Below are 25550 nucleotides of genomic sequence, written 5' to 3' on the forward strand. Positions count from 1 at the left end.
AGAGCCACAGCACAGCAGGTAGGGCAATTTTGCCTTGTACTCAGCCATCCTGGGATCATCTTCAGCATCCCATATGCTGCGGGGTGTGGCCTAAAAACAAACCCCCCAAAAAAGAGTACTTTGTTGTATTCAAACAATGTTGTGATCTATAATTATATCTATGATTATTTCATTTTAAGAAGCATATTAAATCCTTTTACTAATGCTCTAAATTAATAGATTCAGATATTGAAAGCTTGGTCCATTCATTTTAAGTTTTTTATTTAATGACAATAGCTACAATTGGTGATTTATCTCCTAGATCCATTATTTAATTTGATATTTCAAGGTGGTTTTTTAAATTCTCTTTTTAAGCAATCTATTACTGAAGTTTGGGCAGCATGGTTCCAATAAATCGTAATTTTTAAATTAACTTTTACATATAACTGCTTAGTTTACTTGAAATAAATAAGTGTTTTCTTGCTTTATGACAATTTTCACATTAAAATATTTCAGTGATTTTTGTTTTGTTTGTACTTTGGGGCCCCCACCTGGAGGCTCAGGGTGTGATTCTTGCCCTGTGCTCAAGAATTATTCCCGATGCTATTTCTTCAGCCCCCAGTAAACTTTTTGTTTTTGTTTTTTCTTTTTCTTGGTTTTTGGGCCATACCCGGGGGACCATATGGGACACCAGGATTCGACCAACCACCTTTGGTCCTGGATCAGCTGCTTGCAAGGCAAACGCCGTTGTGCTATCTCTCCGGGCCCCCCAGTAAACTTTTTAAAACTCATTATCATCTCAGGTTTTTTCTTCCCTTTTTTTTTTTTTTCAGATTCAAATTGTGCCCTTTTGGGGGTGGGGGGAGTTTTGGGCTATGCACTCAGAAATCACTCCTGGCTCGGGGACCTTATGAGATGCCGGGTATTGAACTGAGGTCCGTCCTGGGTCAGCTACATGCAAGGCAAACATCCTACCACTGCACTATCGCCCTGGCCCACAAATTGTGCCATTTTTAACCAGTGGGTATTATTGAATCGATCGTATATATTTATTAAACCTGTTTATTCTTTTTTTTTGTTGTTCTTTTTGGTTTTTGGGTCACACTAGGCAGCACTTGATTTACTACTGGCTCTGTACTCATAAATTGCCCCTGACAGGCACAGGGGACCATATGGGATGCCAAGATTTGAACCACCATCCATCCTGGATAGGCTGCATGCAAGGCAGACGCTCTACCTCTGTACTATCACTCCAGCCTCCTCTTTGTTTTTTAATAGTTTCCTGGCACTCTTAAAATTTTTTATTAGCAAATTTTTATTTTAGCAATCTTATTTTTTTTAATAATTTTTATTGTGACCAGCATGAATTACAAATCTTTCACAGTAGGGGCCAGAGAGATAGCATGGAGGTAGGGTGTTTGCCTTACAAGTGGAAGAACGGTGGTTCGAATCCTGGCATACCATATGGTCCTCCAAACCTGCCAGGAGTAACCCCTGAGTGTGGCCGGGTGTGACCCAAAAACAAACAAAAAAAATCTTTCACAGTAATATTTGCAGTACATAGTGGCATTGAGTTGGGGGTATTTCCACTGCCAGTGTTGTCCTCCCTCCGTCTCAGTTCCCAGCATTCCCCTCTTTAGGCCCCGACTAGCAGTCTTATTTTTTTATTAGCAAAACAGCAATTTTTTTTCCAAAAGAAATCTAATCCGGCCCGGAGAGATAGCACAGCGGCGTTTGTCTTGCAAGCAGCCAATCCAGGACCAAAGGTGGTTGGTTTGAATCCTGGTGTCCCATATGGTCCCCCGTGCCTGCCAGGAGCTATTTCTGAGCTGACAGCCAGGAGTAACCCCTGAGCACTGCTGGGTGTGGCCCAAAAACCAAAAAAAAAAAAAAAAAAAAAGAAATCTAATCCTAATAATGAAAAAATAGTTACTTGGGTACAATCTGGATATAATTAGTATGTATTGGGTTGTTGTTACTGTTATGCCTTTTCTGTTAGCTTTTTCAAAAATGATAAATCATGGGGGCTGGAGCAGTGGCGCAAGTGGTAAGGCGTTTGTTTGCCTTACTCGTGCTAACCTAGGATGGACCGCAGTTCGATATCCCAGCATCCCATATGGTCCCCCAAGCCAGGAGCGATTTTTGAGCACATAGCCAGGAGCAACCCTTGAGTGTCACCAGGTGTGGCCCAACTCCTCCCCCCAAAGATAAATCATGATGGTCAAATTTATAAATATATATATATTTTTTGGTTTTGGGGCCACACTCAGAAGTGCTCCTGGCTCTGCACTCAGAAATTGTTCCTGGGTCAACTGCGTGCAAGGCAAACACCCTATTGCTGTGTTATCTCTCCAGCCCCCGTGAATGTATATTAATGTCCATATTAGACCTGTCTTTTTTTATATGTGTGTCTAAATATCACAATACTGCTACTAGAAGTACTGTGCTATTTTTGGTTTTGTGGAAACACTTTTTTGGAGTATAAAAATCAAACCATGATTTCTTGAGTAGAAAAAATTTATATTGATTTTTAATTGTTTAGAAAAAAATTTTAAACTTCAGATTGGTTGGTTTCTGGGCCACACCCAGCAATGCTCAGAGGTCACTCCTGGCTCTGCACTCAGAAATTGTCCCTGGTAGGCTGGGGACCATAGCAGATACCAGGTCCCTCCTGAGGCGGCTGCATGTAAGGCAAGAAAAACAACACCCTACCCCTGTGGTAATTTTCAGGCCCCGGGAAAAAATTTTAACTTAGATAAAATAGAAGTCTAATGATTTCTATTTTAGTTCCTTTCACCTAAAAGTAACCATTTTTTATTAAGTTTTAGTTTATATATTATTTATATATATATATATTTATTTTTATTTATTTATTTATTTTTGGTTTTTGGGTCACACTGTGCAGTTTTCTTTTTTGTGGGGGGCATACCCAGTGGCGCTCAGGGATTTACTCCTGGTTCTGCTCAGAAATTGTTCCTTCCTGGCAGGCTCTGGGGACCATATCGGGTACCAAACCAGGTATTAAACCAGGGTCTGTCTTCAGTCCGCTGCATGCAAGGCAAATGTCCTACTACTGACCTATTGCTCTGGTCCCAATAATTTACATTTTTAGTGTAAGGAAATATGTCAATTATTTTTTTTTTTTTTTTTTTTTTTTTTGGTTTTTGGGCCACACCTGTTTGACGCTCAGGGGTTACTCCTGGCTATGTGCTCAGAAATCGCCCCTGGCTTGGGGGGACCATATGGGACGCCGGGGGATCGAACCGCGGTCCGTTCTTTGGCTAGCGCTTGTAAGGCAGACACCTTACCTCTAGCGCCACCTTCCCGGCCCCAATTATTTTTCTACTCTTTTTTTCATCAAAGGTAGTCTGCACATTATTTATTGGGGAGGTTCACCCATCAGTCTTAGTGACCCTTAGCACCCCTCCCATTGGTGTGCTGGGGTGGGGAAGAACCTGGACTTCTAGGATTTGAACCCAAACTCATATACAAGGCATTTTATCACTTGAGCCTCATTCCTTCTATTTTTTTTTTTTTCTTTTTTGGTTTTTGGGCCACATCCGTTTGACGCTCAGGGGTTACTCCTGGCTATGTGCTCAGAAATCGGCCCTGGCTTGGGGGGACCATATGGGACGCCGGGGGATCGAACCGCAGTCCGTTCCTTGGCTAGCACTTGTAAGGCAGACACCTTACCTCTAGCGCCACCTTCCCGGTCCCAACATTCCTTCTATTAAAGTATGTTCCTAAAGATCACTCCATGTCAGAATTAGGAGAGCCATCTTCTGCAGTACTTTGACAGTTGCAGTGTGTTTTGTGGGTTTGGAGGGGAGACCACATCCACACCCAGCTGTGCCAGACAATGAGCCTGGATCACTGACTTTCCAGGTAGATCTTTACCTGCTGTAACTTTCTCTTCATTCCTAGGGTATGTGTTTTGGATATTTTGGAAAGTAATCAGACACTTTCATTTTGGTTAAATGTTTTTCCATATTGAGTAATGCAAACATGAACCAGTGAATAGCCTTATATTATAGTGTCAGTTCATATTTCAGCCATTTTATATTTCTAAAAGCTAACAATTTGTCAGGTAATTTTGTTAGATGTTACTGTTACTATGGCAACATGAAGGATAAATGATAAATATCATGATAAATTCAAGACTGTAAATATCTAAAAAAAAAAAGACTGTAAACATCTCACTGATCCTTTTCCTGGGCCTGCTGGCTGTCTTTCTGTGGGGAGGGTGTAGGGGATACCTTCTGCTGTGCTTTAATTTTTGGAGGGGAGAAACTAGTTGGGCTTTCTCTTGGGTTCTAGAATTTAGACAAGTTTAGGCATAGTGATGTTTTTTTTTGCCTCAAGGAATAAGAAAGCTGCTGTGGATTTGCATAGGATTAGAGATGGAGGTTGAGGTTTGAGCACAACTGGATTCTGCAAGACTTCACCCCTCCTGGTCCAGGGCTGCTTCTGAGGGGAAGGAGAGGCTGCTCACTTAGGATCTCCTCATCTCTGCCTTGAAACTTCCAAGTTCTTTTTCTGCTTGTGCTCTCTAGAAAGTTCTTAGCCACTATAGGAAACAAGTCCTGATTATTTACACCCCCCACACACACATGTTGGCAATTTATCTTGTTGAGTGAAGGTTATCAATCCTTATCTATAAAGATAGCTAATGCTAAATTAATGGTAGGAAAATTATAACTGTGGCAGTACTTTGTAGCAGAAACCTCATGTCCCAGTCCCGATTGAGGATTGAGGAACACGAGTCTGGAAGCAGAAGCAACACAGGAAATAATCTACACAAGGTTTGGATTTCCAAAACAGGTTCAGGAAACATCCACCGCAAGGTTTCCCATCACTGGCAAAAGATAACAGCAGGCAGATAGACTAGTTGTGGAAACCCAAACTGCAAGCAGCTTCTGTGACCCAGGAAGAGAAGGACCCCACCCCATGAGTAAAGATCAGGTAAGGGTAGGGGACTAAGAAAGAAGTAGTATCCTGAATAGAGTGAAAACCAGTAATTCCAATTATCCTTAAACAAGTAATTTAATAAATACTAATAGATCAAAGTATACCTATATACTTGAGTATAAGCCGAACGTCCCTCCCAATTTTACCCTAAAAACTGGGAAAACTTAGTGACTCGAGTATTAAACCAAGGTGGAAAATGCAGCAGGTGGTAAATTTCAAAAATAAAAATATATACCCAAAACAATTACTATAATTGAGGAATCAGTAAATAAGTAAATAAATACATGATTACATTTATAATACATGATTGATATACTGTATACCATTAACATACCACATTAACCCATAGTATTCAATGGCAACTTTAATAAAGTGTATAAACCATGTAAGCATGTGGCCAGAGAGATAGCATGGGGATAGGGCATTTGCCTTGCATGCAGAAGGACGGTGGTTAGAGTCCCGGCATCCTATATGGTTCCCCGAGCCTACCAGGAGCATTCTGAGCATAGAGCCAGGAGTAACCACTGAGCGCTGCTGGATGTGACACCCCTCCCCCCCAAAAAAAGACAGTAAAGCATTGTAAATAAATGGTTAAAAATTCTGAATCCTAGGGCTGGAGAGATAGCATGGAGGTAGGGCATTTGCCTTTCATGCAGAAAGTCGGTGGTTTGAATCCCGGCACCCCATATGATCCCCTGAGCCTGCCAGGAGTGGTTTCTGAGCATAGAGACAGGAGTAACCCTTGAACGCTGCCGGATGTGACCCAAAAACCAAAAAAAAAAAAAAAAAATCCTGAATCCTAAGGCCAGAATGACTCAAGCAGTAGTGTGTTCTCCTTGCTTGGGCTAACCTTAGACAGTCATGGTTCGATCCCCTGGAGTCCCATATGGTCCCCCAAGCCAGGAGTGATTTCTGAGCGCATAGCCAGGAATAACCCCTGAGTGTCACCGGGTGTGGCTCCCCCCAAATTCTTTTTTTAAAAGCCTGAATCCTTATACTCCAAAACCCCTGATTATAATCATGATTTATAAACATTTATTTATACAATTTTACTGCCTTAAATGGGTTTTTTACTTAATGTGTCATTGAATATTGTGGGTTAAATATTTCAGTGGCATACAATTCAGTTCACCCACCTACCTCTTCAGCTCTGCCTCAACTTGTGGGCTGAACTGAAGCACCGCCCCCTCCAGCAGATGGCAGAAGACAACTGGAGACTACATGCATTTGATTTGGTGCGCGTGCACCGAATCAAATAATCATATGACCCAAGTGTATACGATAAATGGTTTATAGTGAAAAGGTTTGTTACTTTTGTTATTCCCATGGGCAGCTACAAATGCAAACTTCGGGAGGGGTTGATGCCAAGGATCAAACCCAGGTTGGCCACATGCAAGGCAAATGCCCTACCTAAATTGAAACCATTGTGATTTAGAAAGTTCTTCATAGTTAGGTTAATTTTGGTTGTTAGAGTTTGGGCCTCATGATTTAAATGTAAGTGTTTTTTTTAACCATCGTGATGTGGGTAGATACTGTAAAGATGTAAAATTGCGACAAAAAATTATCAAGAAATTATTTCAGTTATTTAATCAAAATAATGCATGAACAGTGGGTTTGATAAATAACCAGATTTTAGGAGAAACAGCTGTTTTCCTCTGGGTCACCCTCTATCCGATTGCCTTTGGTTGGAGTCTCTACCAGCCTTTCTTAGCCAGCCAGCCCAGCCAGCCTGGAGGATTTATTAAAGAGCTTCAGAGGGCCTGACAGTTCTAGGTTGGTGGATGGGACACAAATAACTAATGGACACCCTGTAGTGCTCGGATGGGGTACAAGGTACAGGAGATTGAAGGCATGTGCCTCTGTGAACTATCCTCCTTTATCCCCTGGCCTCTGTTGAAGAATTTTGGTATTTGATGTTACTTGTTTGCTTATTTTTAAGGCTTTGGTTTTGGTCCAAACCTGTCCATGTTTAGGGGTTAGTTACTCCTGGCTTTGTACTCAGGAGTTAGTCCTAGTAGTGCTTAGGGGGGCATATGGGTCTGTACTATCTCTCCAACCCCTTGTTTTATTTGTGTTCTTTCGGTTTGGGGACATAAGCAGTACTCGGAATATTTTTTTAGTTTGAAATTATTTTTTGTAACTGAGTAATTGGTTGTTAAAGTGGAAGCAGTTATGAATAGTTGTTGTTTTTAAAGGAACTTGATTGGAACAGGTGTACCTTACCTGAACACTGCCAGGTATGACCCCAAAAGCAAAAAAAATGAATCTTTAAGGTGTCATAACTCAGATTATCTTAAACTATTTGTTTTTAACCTTGGCTAGATTGAGAATTACCTTAGGAACTATGCTTAGACCATTCTTGGAGTTTCTGATTTAATTGGAACAGGGATCATTTTATAAAATAGTCCAAGATATGATACACTGCCTTCATAAATGAGTCTTAGGTTAAAGCCATTGTTAGCATGTGAGTGCAATTTGTTTTGAGTGCAAATCTGTCATTTAACTTTTTTCGTATTAAACAAATACTTCAGGATGAGGACTTTAGAGATTCAGCTTTGAGTCAAAGGGAATCCAATATTCCTTGCAAATATAGATAAATGCAACATCTTGCATACGAGACAAAATATCTTACTTTGTAGAAGTTTTGTAGTGATACCTCTAGTCAGATAAGCAACTTATTGGTGATTCCTTGCTGTAGGATAGGGTGTATATATATATATATATATATATATATATATATATATATATATATATATATATATATATATATATATATATATATATATATATATATATCATGGAGCTGTCTTAGTAGATACTAATTTGGAATTAAAAGCATCAATTTAAAAACATCTTAACTGGAAGACATGTGACACAGATTGGCAGTCTAGCCTAGTAATTGATGTTGTTTTTTTTGTTTGTTTGTTTGTTTTTTGTTTTTTTGGTTTGGGGTTTTTGGATCACACCTGGCAGCGCTCAGGAGTTACTCCTGGCTCTACATTTAGAAATCGCTCCTGGCAGGCTCAGGAGACCATATGTAATGCTGGGATTCGAACCAACAACCTTCTGCATCCAAGGCAAACTCCTTACCTCCATGCTATCTCTCCGACCCCTAGCCTAGTAATTGTTTATATATGTTCTCTAGTTGAGAGAATTTAAAGGGTCAGAGTGACTTCAGAATTAAATAATACCTGGTTTGTTTGGGAGTTTCAGGATCTGCATCCTCATCCCAGAGATACTTGGATAATGATTAGCATTTTAACAAAAGGTCCAGGTGATTGATATTTTTAATATTAGGATAAGTCAGCTTGTCCAGGAGAGGAATCAGGAACTAGAAGGTATGGTGTTCTGACATTCCTTTCTGTCTGCACTGAGTGGTCAGCACCAAGGTTTCAGCATTTGACTTTTAGGCTTGCCTCTTTCTTCTCATACCTGTCTCTAAAGAATTTGACACGTGAAAAATTTTGTTCAGATAACTTGTATGGCTTTAATCGAAGCTGACTCGCGCCATATGAAAAGAATGTTTGATCTTTGCTAACAGTACAAAATTTTGTATTTTGTATTATAAGGAAACTTGTTAGAGTATATTACTTGTATGTCATAATCAGCCTGCTTTTGGTTTAAATGTCAAGAGATGCAGTTGCAATATTAGAGCCGAACAGCAAACTGCAAGACCCAAAATGAGAATCAATTGATGTGTTTTTCTCTCATTTATAATTTGTGTTTCAAAGATGGGCTCCTTGGTGTATTTTTATTTTGTTTTATTTATTTGTTTATTTATTTTGGTTTTGGGGGCCACACCCGGTGATGCTCAGGGGTTATACCTGGCTATGCACTCATATGGGGGACCATATGGGATGCCGGGGGATCGAATCACGGTCCATCCTAGGTCAACTGTGCAAGGCAGATGCCATACCACTTGCGCCACCGCTAAAGTGTTTTGTGATGCCTATATATTTGTGTGTGGGGTTTTATTTTGGGGGGGGGTTTGTTTTTTTTGGGCCATGCCTGGCAGTACTCAGGGGTCACTCCTGGCTGTCTGCTCAGAAATAGCTTCTGGCAGGCACGGGGGACGATATGGGACACCGGGATTCGAACCAACCACCTTTGGTCCTGGATTGGCTGCTTGCAAGGCAAACGCACTATGCTATCTCTCCGGGCCCACCTACATATTTGTTAGTTCAGCCAATACATTTAGAAGTACTTTGATTTAGCACTGCTTGTGAATATTAGTGTTTGTAGACTTTCTGTGGCTTCTCAATACTCATATGGCCATTGTTAAGGTGTTTAATTTTAGAATATGACTTTTTAATGTGTTGATACTTGAATAGAGCTATTCTCAAGCTGGAATAACTGAGCCTGAATGGACAAGTGGATCTTCAAAAGGCGGACCTCTGCAGGCATTAACTAGGGAACCTACCAGAGGGGCCCGAAGAACTCCAAGGAAAAGGGTGATGCAAGGCTTATTGCTTAGAATTGGGTTTTCAAATTGGTAGGGTTTTAGTGATTACTTTATATTTATTGTTTTTGTTTTATTTTTCAAACTAACAGGTGGAAACTTCAGAGCATTTTCGTGTAGATGGTGCAGTTTTTTCAGAAAGTACTCCCATAGCTGAAACTATAAAGGCTTCAAGCAACGAAACTTTAGTAAATATGTTTCATAAACTATAATAGTATTTGTAAATTACCCTTTATTTAGAATTGGGGAGGTGGTGAATTTTGATAAGTTGTAAATTTGTTTTTAAACATTTTTAACTTGATTTTCCCCATATAATTCTGAACCATTATAGCCAAAGTTTCATATTATAAATTTACTGTGTGAGAATTCAGGGAAAATTTTTTGACTATTACAGAAATAGGAATATTTTTTCTACTTACATGTCTTTATGTTTGGATAATTCTGAGTATGAATAATTTGAATCTTGGCAGGTTGTCAATAGGGTGACTGGAAATTTCAAGCATGCAGCTCCCATTCTTCCAATCACTGAGTTCTCAGACATACCCAGAAGAACACCAAAGAAACCATTGACAAGAGCTGAAGTAAATGAATAAAATTTAGATCCATGCTATCACTGATCTTTCCTTGGGAGGGAGCAAAAACTTTCCTTTTTGGAGGGTGGGGGGTTGTAACAAGTGTGTGCACGCGTAAACCTCCTTCTATATGTGAAAATGCTAAGAAACTAACAAGTAGCTAAGCTAATGAATCTTTACCTTGCTCTTGTATGCTGCTTACATTACCAGTTTCAGTGTAATGGTCATTTATATACGTTGCTTGAAATTTGCTCTCTTCGATGTGGGAATTAGTTTGATATGGAGCTGGGCTGTGAGAGAAGCCATCTGCATTGTTACTTCAGTCATGGGACTTTAGCGTGACTTTCTATGGTGCTTGAATTAATTTCTGCATATTTAAGCTTTAAAATACTAACTGCATGATGCATTATAATTTTATCGAATATTCACAAAACCTGATTATGATCTGGGCAGTTAGAATGTAAACAACCCCTCCACCCAAAGCAAAAGACACAAAGGATTTTTTTGTGTGTTTTAAGATTAGATTAATTTAGACATTTTCTGAAAAATGATCGTTTTAATTTATTTTTCTATTTGGTTATTTAATAATTTTTTATATTTTTATGCTTTTGTTTAATGATATATATTATTTCAGTTAATAAAATTCTTGGGGGCCGGAGAGAGAGTACAGCGGTAGTGCTTTTGCCTTGCACATGGCCAACCCAGGATAGACCCTGATTAGATACCTGGCATCCCATATGGTCCCCCGAGCCTGCCAGGAGCAATTTCTGAGTGCAAAAGCCAGGAGTAACCCCTGAGCGCTGCCGGTTGTGACTGCCTTCCTACCCCCCCAAAATAAGAATAAAATTCTTAAGGGGAAGAAGCAATGAATTTTTAGTGATTTACTAATGAATTACAAAAGAAGTTTACTGGGGCCGGAGAGATAGCATGGAGTTATGGCGTTTGCCTTTCATGCAGAAGGTCATCGGTTCGAATCCCGGTTCGAATCCCGTCCCAGTGTCCCATATGGTCCCCGTGCCTGCCAGGAGCAATTTCTGAGCATTGAGCCAGGAATAACCCCTGAGCACTGCCGGGTGTGACCCAAAAACAAAAAAAAAAAGTTTACTGAGTGAACTAGAGCTGCTTCACTAGCTAAACTGAAAGGTCTCTTTCTAAGGCTTATTTGCATATGTGGCGAGTTTTCCCACCAGTTGCTATATTAACATCTTCATCACATTGATGTAAAGAGGAAGCCTTTGAAATATGTGAATACGTAAAACAATAATGAATTTAGAAGTGGCAGTCATAGAAAACATTTTTAATATGAATAGGTTGGTTTAGCTGATAAATACTAAATGCCAGTTGTTAAAGTTAGGGTAGAATTAAGTACATTCTTTTCTCTGAAATTTCTGTTTTAAATTGTCTTAATTATATTTTACATTTACACTAAATGTTAACTTTCTGTTCTTATTAGGTGGGAGAGAAAACAGAGGAAAGAAGAATAGAAAGGGATATTCTTAAAGAAATGTTTCCATTTGAAGCATCTACACCAACAGGAATTAGGTACTTAGATGCATTGAAGCCTATTTTTAATAGAAAATGTTTTATTTTTATTTACTTAATTCATTTATTTCGTGCATGAGGTATAAGAGGCATAAAATTATATATACTTAGAATTTAAAACATGATAGTTTATTATATATAAAATATTAAACTTTTTACAAAGCTATTGTACCACTTTTCTTTTGAGAGAAGTTTAATTTTTGTAAGCACCTGGTTTATATTCTTTAAAGTTGAAAGTTGAGTATCCCCCCTCCCCCGCTCCCTCCTCTCCTCTTACCTTTCTTCTTGGTTTTGAACCACACTTCGCAGTTCGGGGCTCTGTACTCAAGAATTACTCCTGTCAGTGCTCAGGGAACCAACCATATGGGATGTCAAGAATGCGCTCAGGCTTGCTGCTTGCAAGGCAAATGTTCTACCTGATGTCTTCTTGCTCCAGTCCCTCTCCTTTTCCTTTTCCACTTAATATTTTACCTCCTCTGCCCAGCAGAGTTTGGGGACTATTCCCAACCTGTTCTTGGTGTCTATGCTGTGTTCAAGATTGAACTAGGAATGCTGCATATACATCAAGCACCTTAACCCCTTAGTCATTTTCAGTTAATTTTGTTAAACTGGAGAATTCTAAGACATTTACCTGTTCTTTTAATTAATACCTTAAAGCCTAAACGGAAACACAATGAGAACTGTTGAGTTTCTCTGTTCTGATTGAAAAGATTTTTTAGATGTTTATTTTATATTCCAAGGAATTACAATCAAAAGCTGACTTTTTTTTTATTTGGGGGGCTACTTCTAGCTCTGCTCAGAAGTGACCCCAGGCAGTGCTCAAGAAACCATGCTTGATGCCAAGGATCAGACTGGGTCAGCTGCATGCACTATAAGTGCCTTACTCTCCTGTACTCAAACCCCTTAGACCCCCTTATATGTTGTTTTTGGAGGGGCATACTATAGGGGCGTACTTGTTGGTTTTTGCCATACTTGTTGGTACTCTGGCTCCGTGCTCAGGTTTCAATCCTGGCAATACTCTGAGGGCCAGAATTCAAGGAAAGCATGCCATTACTGTCTTTTAGGTCTGGTTATTATTTTCTGATAAAACTCATGCATCTCACTTTTAAAATGAATATATGTATATAGCATTATATTACAAAGTTTATAGTCTTATATTTAAAATTTTATTGATGCATTGCTTATACATAGTGATTTTCTACTCTTACCTCAAGGTAAATCTTTGGAATTAGTGATATTGACGTGATTTGTCTAAATTATGAGTTTATCTGAAATTAATTTTTCTCTTCCCTCTTTTACTCCCAACAGTGCTAGTTGCCGCAGACCAATTAAAGGGGCTGCGGGCCGACCATTAGAACTCAGTGATTTCAGGATGGAGGAATCTTTTTCATCTAAGTATGTTCCTAAGTATGTTCCCATGACAGATGTCAAGTCGGAAAAGACAAAAAAGGGACATTCCGTTCCCATGTGGATAAAAATTTTGCTATTTGTTGTTGTGGCTGGTTTTTTGTTCTTTGTCTATCAAGCTATGGAAACCAACCAAGTAAATCCATTCAGGAAATTTATTTCTGATAATTCTCTAACTTCCGACTGAATGATAGTTCTTTGGCACACTAAACACTCAACGGTCTCCTGTTTTTAATAACTGTAAAAAAAATTGTGTATACTTATTGACTGGAGAACTAAAAATAATGTGATTTCACCTCAGTAAATGTATTCCATTGCAAAGCAAACAGGATATAAAAATGGACTTCATTAATTGTCTTGGACTTTGGACTAGCAGGAGATCACTGCGTGCCATATGAATACTCTTTTTTTTTAGCTCTGGAACTTTTTTGTAGGCTTTATTTTTTTAATATGGACATCTTATTTTGTTTTTGAGAAAAATGTATATGGTTTTGTGTATCTGGGAAATACGAAGGGCAAAACGTAGAGAATGTGAAACTTCACATTTAAATACTCTGAATTCTTACAGAAAAGATTTTAAGAACTCTACTGAATAAAAAACTTACAAGCTGTGTGTGTGTGTGAGTGTGTGTGTGTGTGAAACATGAAATTCAGTAAGAGAAAAGTAATTTGGGGTTGTGCTTTTTTAATAAAGTTTGTGTTTCTGGGGAAAGTACAGCAATAATTTCTGTAACTTTTATTAATAGTATTGTTAACTGTTGTAGCCCTATTGTACTCACTTTGTAAGAGATTTTTAGTATGAATGTCCTACTGCAGTAAGACCCTTTAAATACAGTAGATTCTCAGCTGGGATCTTTCAGGGTGAGGTGCACGTCTCCAGAAAGCCTCTAGCTATGCGGATTTTAAGAGCTGTGTAGCTTCCTCTCTAAGGCTATGATTAGAAGCTTGCACATTTTATTTAAAGCAACACATTATTCTGTCAGCCCAATTTGCTACCAAAATATTTTTTTAGATAAATGAATGTGTATCTGTGTCTGTAGAAATTAGAAATTTTTAATCACCGGTCTGATGTTCCTATTTGAATTTATTATTACATTGTCTTCTGTTACCAAAACCAAATTTTGCCAACTTTTTTCTTACCCTGTATTTCCCAATATGATTTGATTTAAAGTGCTTTTCAAATTAGTAAACTTTTCTTGGATATGCCAGTTAATATATAAATTTGTATACTTTGAATATGAAATAGACAAGTAGAAATTTTGTGTACTCTTAACTTTGTGGTTTGCTGTTTTGGGGGGTTTTCTTTTAGGTTTTTTTGTTTGTTTTTGTAGCTGAAATTTACATCATGTATAAAACTTGGTTTAACAAAAGTTGCAGGTAACTAATATTTCAGTAGAATCAAGTAAAACAAAAAAACTAAGCACATTCATTTGAGTTTTGACTTTACAGTCGTTGACCAAAAGGCACACTAAAAGTGTAGGTTACTTTTAAATACCATAAATTGATATAAAACGATAACTTTGAATTTAAAAGGTGGGTGGGGATGAAAATGAACTTTCAGGCCATTTTTTAAATTTTTATTTTAGTTTGTTCTCCTATCCTGATACTGAGATTTTGGATAGTTTCTCACATTTTTTTTGGTGTGTGATTTGGAATTTACAGGAAACAATAAACCTGGTTTTGCTGAGGGGTGGGAAACTTTTTCTGAGATCAAAATGCTTCCCTCTGAGTAAAAGTGTTTCTTTGAGATGAGCCACCGAGGGGGCACATTTTACTCAATTTATCCACTGCTTGGATTTTCTTTGTTTTTTAACTTTGTTTCCCATATTGTTTTTATTTTGTTAATGCTTTGAAATGCCAGAAAACAAATCAAACGTAGTATGTACATAAAAATAATTTAGTAATAAGTTGTGGTCCAAACAAATGTAGGACCAATTCAAAAGTAATCTTTTTTGTTTTGTTTTTGATTTTTTTTTAAATGTGTACTTAGTCTTTTGTCTGTGTCTGTTTTATTCCACTAAAATAAACATGTCCTTGGTGTAAATGCAACATATTTCTTGATTAAATTGTAGATGTAGACTTTATAATATAAGTAAATAATAAAAAAAAGTAATTAACCGCTCTAGTTTTGTCATTGCAATAAATGCTTTTCAGATAGCTCAAATAGTAAAATTTCTGGTTGTTGTTTTGTTTTTTTAATGATTTTGAGGCCTTTTCTGTGCTTGGGAATCACTTTCTGCTGGACTTGAGATAATGAATCAGAGCCTGCTTCATACAAAACAAGCAAGCACCTTGCCTATCTCAGGTCCTCCAGTTGACAATTTGTATGTGATGTTTGTGGTTTGTTGCATCTTAATTGTTATTTCAGTTTATTGTTTTTGTTTGGCTTCTAATCGTTGGAGTAATTGAGGTCCTTTGTTTATAGGTAAGGACTAGATTATTTATGGATAAGGAGTCACTGTAGAAGGCTGCTTTTAATCTCTTGCAGCCCACACTTCAGTTTTACTGTCTTTAAGATTTAATCTGTGACACTCAGATTATTACTTTAAAACTCAGCAAAAATAGTGCACCTTGGATATTGTTCACAAAGTGAAAGCCTTTCACTCAGAGGTTACTCCTGGCTTTTTTTTTTTTACACTCAGAAATCGCTCCTGGCAGGCTCAGGGGACCATATGTGATACCGGGATTCGAACCACTGTCCTGCATGCAAGGCAAATGCCTTACCTTCATGCTATCTCTCCGGCCCCTCTCCATAATTCTTGTATCCTTTAAAGGTGACTTTATTTTTAAGTTTGGATTCTCAAAATTTGTTTATTCAATAAATGCAGGTATATTCAGGAAATATTGCCGGTTCTGTTTTAGGCCACTGCAATGTGTGCGTCATAAAAGTGAAGTACATGAATTTTTTTTTTTTTTGTGCCCCTATAATAATTAGATTCAAAGACCAGAGAGATGATATAGCAGGTTGGGCACCTGTTTTCTATGTCACTGATCTAAGTTCAGTTCCCGGCAGCTAACACCGTTCCCTGAATACCACCAGGATTGAATTCTCAGTGCCAAGCCTGAAGTAACTCCTTAGCATTGTTGAGTATGACCAACAACTACAACAAAAATTAGAGAATTCATTTGTATTCTTGAAGTTTTAAAGACGGTTTGATTTAGATCTGGCTATGAAATTCCTAGATGGCACCATCCAATAAAAATGGATTTATTGGAGCCGGAGAGGTGGCGCTAGAGGTACGGTGCCTGCCTTGCAAGCGCTAGCCAAGGAAGGACCGTGGTTCGATTCCCCCAGCGTCCCATATGTTCCCCCCAAGCCAGGGGCAATTTCTGAGCCCTTAGCCAGGAGTAACCCCTGAGCATAAAATGGGTGTGGCCCCCTAAATAAAAAAAAAAGAAAAAAAGGATTTATCTGCATTGAGAATCTGTTGTTGATTGTAACTTCCACCAAAATGTTACAACAGCACTTTTTTACCTTGCATTTTGTTATGGGGATTGTTTCCTCAAACTTGGGCTAATGTCTACTAGCATGATACTTTTGAAGCACCCTCACCTCACAGCATTAATAGAATTAGAGAGAAACAACTTGCTCTGAATTAGGCTTTGGCCTAAGAAACTGACCTTTTTTTTTGTTTGTTTGTTTTGTTTTGTTTGGGGGGGGGGTCATACCCAGCAGCACTCAGAAGGCTCGGTGACCATATGGTACGCCCCGATTCCAACTACCGTCCTTCTGTATGCAAGGCAAATGTACTACCTCCATGCCATATCTCCAGCCCTGAATCATTTATCTCCAGGCCACTAAAACAACATAATAGCAATATAGATTGTTACATTTGATGATTACTGTATGTGCTGAAGTAGCTTTTTTTTTTTTTTTTTTTTTTGTCATTGGGTTTGGGGTCACACCTGGCAGTATTAAGGGATAATTCTTAATGGTGTTCAGGTACTATTTAAGGTTCTGGGGCTAGAACCTGAGCTAGCTGCACCCAAGGCAAGCACCATATGCACAGTCCTCCCTCCAGCCCCTAGTATTTATAATTTTCTTGGGTTTTGGGTCACACCCGGCAGTCTCAAGGGCCACTCCTGGCTCCACGCTTAGAAATCGCCCCCAGCAGGCTCGGGACCATATGGGATGCCGGGATTCAAACCACCATCCTTCTGCATGCAAGGTAGAACACCTTACCTCCAACACCTTACCTCCAAGCTAACTCTCCGGCCCCTAGTATTTAATTTTCTTTAATAATTTTCCCTTTCCTACTAGAGGGAAAGTATGGGGGTAAGACATTTGCCTTGCAAGTGACTGATCCTGATTGTAATCAGGTTAAGGAGTGATGATGTACACAGCTAAAGTGACCCAAGCCTTTCCAACACTCAAGAAATTTCTGCATTGATAACTTGGCTGTTTGGCACAAAACCATTTGGTCTGTGTGGAGGTTCACCTTGCTTTTTTTTTCACTAAGTTGAAATATTTTCTATGTGTTGATTCATTGAAAGAGGCATGATTCTATTTCACATGGTGACAGAAAGGTTATTTAAATTCTGTATTCTGTCTTAGAAAATAGAAGCCCTAAGAGAAATCTGGGAACAGCAAAAGTCACAACACACATTTGTTTTGTCTTAGTTTTAGGCACCCCCCGAAATAATAACATTAAAGATCATTATTACCATAATAGATAAAGCATCTCACAAGTAAATTATTATTAAACCTTACAGTCAACTGAAATTTTGTCAATTAGTTTAGACTTAAGACAGCTTTTATTAGACTGCAGTTCTGATAGTTCAGCCTCACCTCATGCTCAGAGCTTGCTTCATGATTGTCCAGAGGTTACTCATGGTGGGGCCCTGCGCAGTGCTGGGGATTGAACTGGCATTGGCCACATGCAAGGTAAGTGTCTTTCCCCCTGTGTTAATTCAGGACCTGATCAAATCTTTTATAGTTTTTGTTCCTATAGTACCATTCAGGTGGTGGTAGGGAGTCACAGTCTTCTTTGGTTGAGAAAAAAGTTGGCGAAGTCATACCATCACTTCTGCTGTATTCTGATCATAATGCATCAGCTCTAATTAACAGTATGCAAGGATAGGAATCCTGAAGTGGGGGCCTTATTGGGTTGCAACTTCTAGTTTACTGCAACAGTCTTAATCTGAGGTTTGTTTAATAGTTAACTTTTTCGGGCCTAGAGAGATAGCACAGTGGTGTTTGCCTTGCAAGCAGCCGATCCAGGACCAAAGGTAGTTAGTTCAAATCCTGGTGTCCCATATGGTCCCCCGTGCCTCCAGGAGCTATTTCTGAGCAGACAGCCAGGAGTAACTCCTGAGCACCGCCGGGTGTGGCCCAAAAACCACAAAAAAATAAACTTCATGCATCACATTTGGAAAATATTGCTTTGGAATTCATGTAGGCACTGGATAGTGTTTACACTGATCTCAAAGTATGTAATCAAAATTAAGTACAAATCGCAGTGAAACTAAAGTTTTGAGTTACCTTTTAGAAATAGTAACTGAGGGGCCGGGTAGGTGGCGCTGGAGGTAAGGTGTCTGCCTTGCAAGCGCTAGCCAAGGAAGGACCGCGGTTCGATCCCCCGGCGTCCCATATGGTCCCCCCCAAGCCAGGGGCGATTTCTGAGCACATAGCCAGGAGTAACCCCTGAGCGTCAAACGGGTGTGGCCCAAAAAACCAAAAAAAAAAAAAAAAAGAAATAGTAACTGATTAGCCGGAGAGATAGCATGGAGGTAAGGCGTTTGCCTTTCATGCAGGAGGTCATCGGTTCGAATCCCGGCGCCCCATATGGTCCCCTGTGCCTGCCAGGAGCAATTTCTGAGCCTGGAGCCAGGAATAACCCCTGAGCACTGCCAGGTGTGACCCAAAAACCAAAAACCAAAAAAAAAAAAGAAATAGTAACTGATTAGGCTTCCGGTTTCAGTCATATGACAACCAGCACCCCAGCCAGCTGGAATCAATAAACAGGTTTGCTTTTGCATTCTCTGAAGAAAAAAAGAAATAGTAACTGATTGGATAGGAATAGCGATGAATAAGTAACCTGGAAGTTTAGGTTTTGTGGGATGGAGAGATAGCATGGAGGTAAGGCGTTTGCTTTGCATGCAGGTCGGTGGTTCGAATCCCGGCATACCATGTGGTCCCCTGAGCGCTGGAGGTTGTGACCCCCCCCCCAAAAAAAAAAGTTTAGGTTTTGTCCTTTTTAATAACCTAGAGGTTGAGCCCGGAGAGATAGCACAGTGGCGTTTGACTTGCAAGCAGCCGATTCAGGACCAAAGGTGGTTGGTTCGAATCCCGGTGTCCCATATGGTCCCCCGTGCCTGCCAGGAGCTATTTCTGAGCAGACAGCCAGGAGTAACCCCTGAGCACCGCTGGGTGTGGCCCAACAACCAAAAAAAAAATTATTTAATTGAAACCATTTTTAGGTTTTGTTTTGTTTTTTTGGCCTAGTGGAAAGGGATGCCAGTGATAATTCTAAAAAGTAAATTTAAGGTAACAAAGATTGGTTTGAGATTTGGGGAGGCATACCTGGTGATGCTCAAATGTTTTTGGCTCCTGACTTAACAGAATTATTCCTGGCAGGCTCAGAAGTGCTGGGGATTGACCCTGCATTGGGTGCATGCAAGGCAAACACCTTATCACCACTATCCCTCATATTCTCTCACCTCTGAAGTGTTTTTTTTTTTTATTGAAATACTGTATTGGGGCCAGAGAGATAGCATGGAGGTAAGGCATTTGCCTTTCATGCAGGAGGTCATCGGTTCGAATCCTGGCATCCCATATGGTCCCCCGTGCCTGCCAGGAGCAATTTCTGAGCCTGGAGCCAGGAATAACCCCTGAGCACTGCCAGGTGTGACCCCTCCAAAAAAAAAATACTGTATTCTAAGCTATAGGTGGACATCATTAGAGACTAACATGTATATTGTACATTAAATTCATTCCAGTTTAGCTTGATTATATTGATGTCTCAAATTCTCGCACTGAGCAATATTTAACACATGGTAAACTCAGATACTATGCCAGTAAGCCTAGATAGAGATTTATTGATTAGAAGAGGGAGTAGAAATAGTTGGGAGTCCTTAGCAAATGGATGAATTCTTAGTAATGAAAACAGGTACAGGTCCACTGAGAAGGAAGTGGGAAAAGAGCTGAGAATACACATTGGTATTGGAACATAATTGGATTATTAAATAATAGATAATGGAGGAAAATTACAAGAATGCAGTGTCACTGAAAAAATAATTGGTCAACAGGCAGTAGAATGTGCAGGAGAATGTCTACTAAATTGACACTTCTCTGGTGACAATGTCTTAATCACAATGGCAGAATTATAGACTAAAGACAGCAGCTGGAGAATGGGCTGCCGTAACAGGGCCTTGTTTCTAAAATGAGATCAAGTAACCAATAAATAGAACAACCTATCCCCTCTTAGAGGCTCTGGTCTCCTAGTATTTAAGATTTTTTTTATTTTGAAGAGTTGTTTGTTAAAGGGCTACAGTGTTCAAGGGCCACTTGGCTCAGTGCTTGGGGGGTCACTTCTGGTGCTTTGGGGATCATGTGATTCTGAGATCAGTCTTGGGCCTCCTGTTGCAAAACATGCAGTTTGTTGAGTTCTGTCTCTGGCCCAGAAGCATATTTTGTAATCCTTTGGCTTTAACATTGTGCCTGCAGAGCAAATCTAGGTAATTCAATATGGTGGTAGATTGTGTCCTCCCTGATTTCATTTTATGGATATAACAATTTAGCCACATAACTTTAAATGGGTATTTGACTATTATCTCTGCTGGGTGCATATATGTGTATGTATATATTATATGTTTACTTCTGTTGGGTTGTAGAGTCTATTTTAGGCTCCATGTGGCTTACAAACTGCGAATGACAGTTTTTCGTGCATGAAACATTGCAGCATCACACCCTCCAAGAGTTTTCTTATGTGCCAGTTGTTGGTTTGTATTAAGCATATGTGTTCTGATTACCATCCTACTGTGAGTTTAGTAGATTTCTAATCAGGAAGCATAAATGATGAGTTACTTGAAAGATAATTGAAAAAATTATTACCAATCTTGCAGTTATTAATAAATTGAAAGTGAGAAGGGAAAATGTAAGTATTCTAGAGAGAGCAGCTTCAGCTGCTACAAAACCTAAGACTAAGAACAGAGGTTGAAATTGTTCAAATCTCTGGGAAAGAACTTGTAGGGGAGAAGGGTTGGGGTGACTGTTCTGGGCTAAACATTCATGTACGTACACAAGACCCTGAATTCAATCCTCGGCATCACGCACACCCAAAATCAGACCACTCTAAAAAAAGTTACTCATAAATTACAACACAAAATTAATGAGGCCCAGGGGAAAAATCCAGGGCCTTAGAATTTCTGCCTAGCAACAGTGGGAGTGGATTCAAGCTCAAATGCCATTATGTGCCAAGCACAATCCTGGCGGTTCTGCTGTCTGATCCATGGTGCCACTGTGATTGCTGATTGTAGCATAGCAACTCTACAAATGAAATGCACAGGCCTGGGAGGACCAAAACTAAACCCTGCTGAGCGTGACTAAGACAGTATGGATCGGTAAGCACCAGGACCACTAAGGGTCACAACCCAACGTAACTCCTGTTGATCACATCTGTGCAGCACCGTCAGCAGCCATGAAGGTGGAAAGGGGGGGAAATGAATACCAGGTGGATCATTCACCTGAATGCAGAAGTAAAATCCACATTCTAGAACAAAACATGGGAGTCCAAAACCAAGAAGATGATCTAAATTTAAAAAAATCATTGAAAAGGAGAATATCCAAATATGTAAACATTTGAAAATGGCCATAGAGATAGTATTGTGATTAAAGTTGACCTAGTTTGATCCTAGATCAAGCATCACCAGGAGTGATTCCTGAGTACAGAGCACTGCCAGATGTGTGCACCCTAAGAAGAAAGAACTCAAAAACCAGTAACATCAGGTGGCGATAGCTCCCAACTTGGATCCAGAGTAGCCCCACATGACAGGCCAAGCCTAGAACTCAGACCTGTACAGTTAGGGAAATAGCACCAGTAGTGCTCCCCACCCTGGGTCCTGAGCACAACTGCACAGCAGAAACTTGACTTTTTTTTTGGGGGGGGGGGTACACCCGGCAGCACTCGGGTTACTCCTGGCTATCTGCTCAGAAATAGCTCCTGGCAGGCACGGGGGACCATATGGGACGCCAGGATTCGAACCAAGCACCTTAGGTCCTGGATAGGCTGCTTGCAAGGCAAACGCCGCTGTGCTATCTCTCCGGCTTGAAACTTGATATTTTTTGTGGGTTGAAAATTGCTCTATGATTTTACATTATAATTAGGCAAATCTGCCGGTGCCAAACGTCTCACAATGTGAGACCCTGGCTTTGATACCCAGCACCCTGCCCCTTTGAAGTTACCTCTGTTCCTTGAAGAGCAGTTCTTTCAGGTGTTAGCTGAGGAGGCATGGAGGCATCTGCCAAAAAATCACTTAACTAAGTGAATGTTCATAAATTTCATTACTCATAGTTTTTACCCATGATAGCTCCTGTTGGAAATAAGTAGCATGTTTAGCAACAGGAGAATAAATTATAGCACATAGATAATAAAGTAGAATTATATAACAATGCAGCAATAAGCAATTTACAGCTGCATGTAACACATGCACAAATTAGAGACAGTGTTGACTGAAACCAGTATTGGAAAAAAACATTTCGTTGCGAAGTATTAAAGAATTAAGCGGGCCCGGAGAGATAGCACAATGGCGTTTGCCTTGCAAGCAGCCAATCCAGAACCAAAGGTGGTTGGTTCGAATTTCGGTGTCCCATATGGTCTCCCGTGCCTGCCAGGAGCTATTTCTGAGCAGACAGCCAGGAGTAACCCCTGAGAATCGCCAGGTGTGGTCCAAAAACCAAAAAAAAATTAAAGTAATTCCTTTGAGGATCCCTAAATGTGAGAGATGGGGAGCTATAGTACAGTGGGTAAGGTGCTTGCATTGCACATGACATCCCATATAATCTGCCATGCACCACCAGGAGTAAACCTTGAGCATCGCTGATATTGTGGCCAAAAATAGAAACCAAAAACTAAATTTGGGCCAGATATACAGCAGGTGGCCTCAACATTGATCCGAATCTCTGGCACCACATGATCTTGTTACCACCAGGGGTCACTCCAGTACTGTTGGTTGTGGACCTACATTAAATTCCTAGGGACCTAAAGATAGATCAGCCAGTAGAGCGTTTGATTTGGTCATGGCATTGCATATGGTCCCTTGAGCCAGCCACTAGTGATTTCTGAATGCAGAGCCAGGAGTAACCCCTAAGCACTACCAAAATCCTATTTTGGCCCAAAAACCAAAATAACAAAATTTCTAAATTTGAAATACAGGTTAGGAAGGTCTATGGTGATTAGAGAAATATACATGCTTTGGAGGAAGAGGTGAATACCTGTAAGTGAGATATATCTTCATGGTGATAAAACATGGTAATTGTGATCTTTTTTTACTGAATACCAACTTGTAATTTTGCTCATTGTAAAGAATTGGAAAATTTGATTCTTTATGGCATCTAAGCTGTTTTTGATATGTGTAATCTCAAATATTGCTATTCCTGAATCATTCTTTGTATCTTTGTAGTGCATATAAATTGACCTGTACTGTCTTTTTTTCTTTTTAGCATTACTTTTCTGTTTTGTGGGGAGGGAGGTGTCACATCTGTCATGGTCAGTTATTCCTGCTGTGCTCAGGAGACAATATGCTGGCAATTGAATCTAGGTCTGCTGCATGCAAGACAAGCATCCTACCCATTGTCCTATTTCTCCCACCCTTAATCATTACTTTTCTTATCTGCTATGACAGGCACCAGAGTTGCACACCTCACCTTCATCGATTGTAAAAAGCTAGGAAACTAGGCAGAATAGATGGAACAACTTTGACATTGAATAGCAAGATGGTGCATGACTGATCCCCAGGAGAACAAGTGAATCATATAATTGCTATTTTACAGAACTTTTCAGCTGGTAATAAAAAAGGGGTTAGGGGTCGGAGAGATATCACAGCTGTAGGGAGTTTGCCTTGCACGTGGCCGACCCAGGATGGACCTGGGTTTTGTGGGGGGTTTTTTGTTTGTTTGTTTGTTGGTTTTTGGTTTTTGGGCCACACCCGGCAGTGCTCAGGGGTTACTCCTGGCTGTCTGCTCAGAAATAGCTCCTGGCAGGCACAGGGGACCATATGGGACACTGAGATTCGAACCAACCACCTTTGGTCCTGGATCGACTGCTTGCAAGGCAAACACCGCTGTGCTATCTCTCCGGGCCGGACCTGGGTTTGATCCCCAGCATCCCTTATGGTCCCCCAAGCTTGCCAGGGGTGATTTCTGAGCACAGAGCCAGGAGTAACCCCTGAGCACTGCTTAATGGGGCCCAAAAATAAAAGAAAGGGGTCAGGTCAAGCATATCTTTATAGTGACCAAAGATCAAAGTTCAAGGAGGGTGATACAGGTGGAATTAAAGCAAAGAAATACACAGTATTAGACTACAACAACTTGCAGAAATTTGCTTTGGGATTCTTTTGAATCAAATAGCCACCTCAGCTGCGTAGGAGAAAGAGCACCTACACAGAAGCTATGAGCCAAATATTCCTAAAGCTCCCACTGGGCTCAAGGACAAGTTACAAACAGCCTTGAGACCTTGTAAAATACCCAGAGCATTTAGTAGAGATCCCAGAAGGCAGCCCTGAGAAATGCTAAACAAGTTCTAGCATAAAAGCCAGAATCCATCCTAGGAGAACACAAAAACAAGGTTCAAAAGGATTGTGCTGACTTGGTATATGAAGTCTTCCAGAACTTAGGGCTGAACATGTCAAAGGCAGAGGGGAGAAATGCAGACTGATGAGTGTGACATTCACAATGTTCAGTGTCCACTTTAATGTTAAGCAGTTCTGCAAAGAAGCACAAACATGTGACCCACAATTTGAAGCACAATAAGGCAATAGGAGACTAAGAACGGGTTTTGGAAATGGACAGAAGTTTAAATAAACAAAGATTAGATCAATGTGAACTATTTAAAAAGGATTCAAGATACTGAGTACATGCCCTGAATGCTCAAGGCCCTGGCTTCCATCCTTTCCACCACTATAAAGAAAATAAAGTTTAAAAGGAAAAAGAGGTTGGGAAGTGACTTGTCTTGCAGTAAAGCACTTGTCTTGCATGTAAGAGGCCCTGAGTTAGATTTCCAGTACTGCAAATAATAACAGTAGTAATAATAAAAAGGGAAACCAAGTGAAACTTAAAGAGGTGAAAATACAATAAGAAATAAAATGTTATTTTGGGGCTACACCCAGCAGTGCTAAGGGTTACTCCTGGCTCTGCGTGCAGAGATCATTCCTGGCAGTGTTCTGTGAACCATATGGAATGCTGGGATTGAACAGGGGTTGGCTGTTTTGAAGGCAAACAGCTTGCCTGCTGTGTTATTATTATTCTGGTCTCACAATATGAACATTTTTATTGAATTTTGTTTGCAAAGATAGTATAGTGGTTAAGGCATTTGTCTTGCATGCGACTGACCCAGGGTCCATCCTAGGCGCCCCATATAGTCTTCTGAGCACAGAGATAAGGAGTAAACCTTGAATACTGCTTGGTA

At 39.9% G+C, this 25550-nt stretch overlaps 1 protein-coding gene across 2 annotated transcripts in view; it reads left to right on the forward strand.

The window, feature by feature from the left end:
* TMPO (thymopoietin) overlaps positions 1 to 13515 on the forward strand; it is a 35497-nt gene extending 21982 nt beyond the window's left edge. The window contains exons 5-9 of one of the 2 annotated variants that reach the window (XM_049782831.1): positions 9279 to 9398; positions 9499 to 9594; positions 9877 to 9987; positions 11432 to 11520; positions 12829 to 13515. In XM_049782831.1, coding sequence (XP_049638788.1) covers positions 9279 to 9398; positions 9499 to 9594; positions 9877 to 9987; positions 11432 to 11520; positions 12829 to 13114 — 702 coding nt within the window. In that variant the 3' untranslated portion in view covers positions 13115 to 13515. The remainder of the gene's footprint in view (positions 1 to 9278; positions 9399 to 9498; positions 9595 to 9876; positions 9988 to 11431; positions 11521 to 12828) is intronic. The other variant, XM_049782832.1, reaches the window with a different exon arrangement.
* The last annotated feature ends 12035 nt before the right edge of the window (positions 13516 to 25550 follow it).

This window comes from Suncus etruscus, chromosome 11 (assembly GCF_024139225.1).
Source record: "Suncus etruscus isolate mSunEtr1 chromosome 11, mSunEtr1.pri.cur, whole genome shotgun sequence".
NCBI classification, from domain to species: domain Eukaryota; kingdom Metazoa; phylum Chordata; class Mammalia; order Eulipotyphla; family Soricidae; genus Suncus; species Suncus etruscus.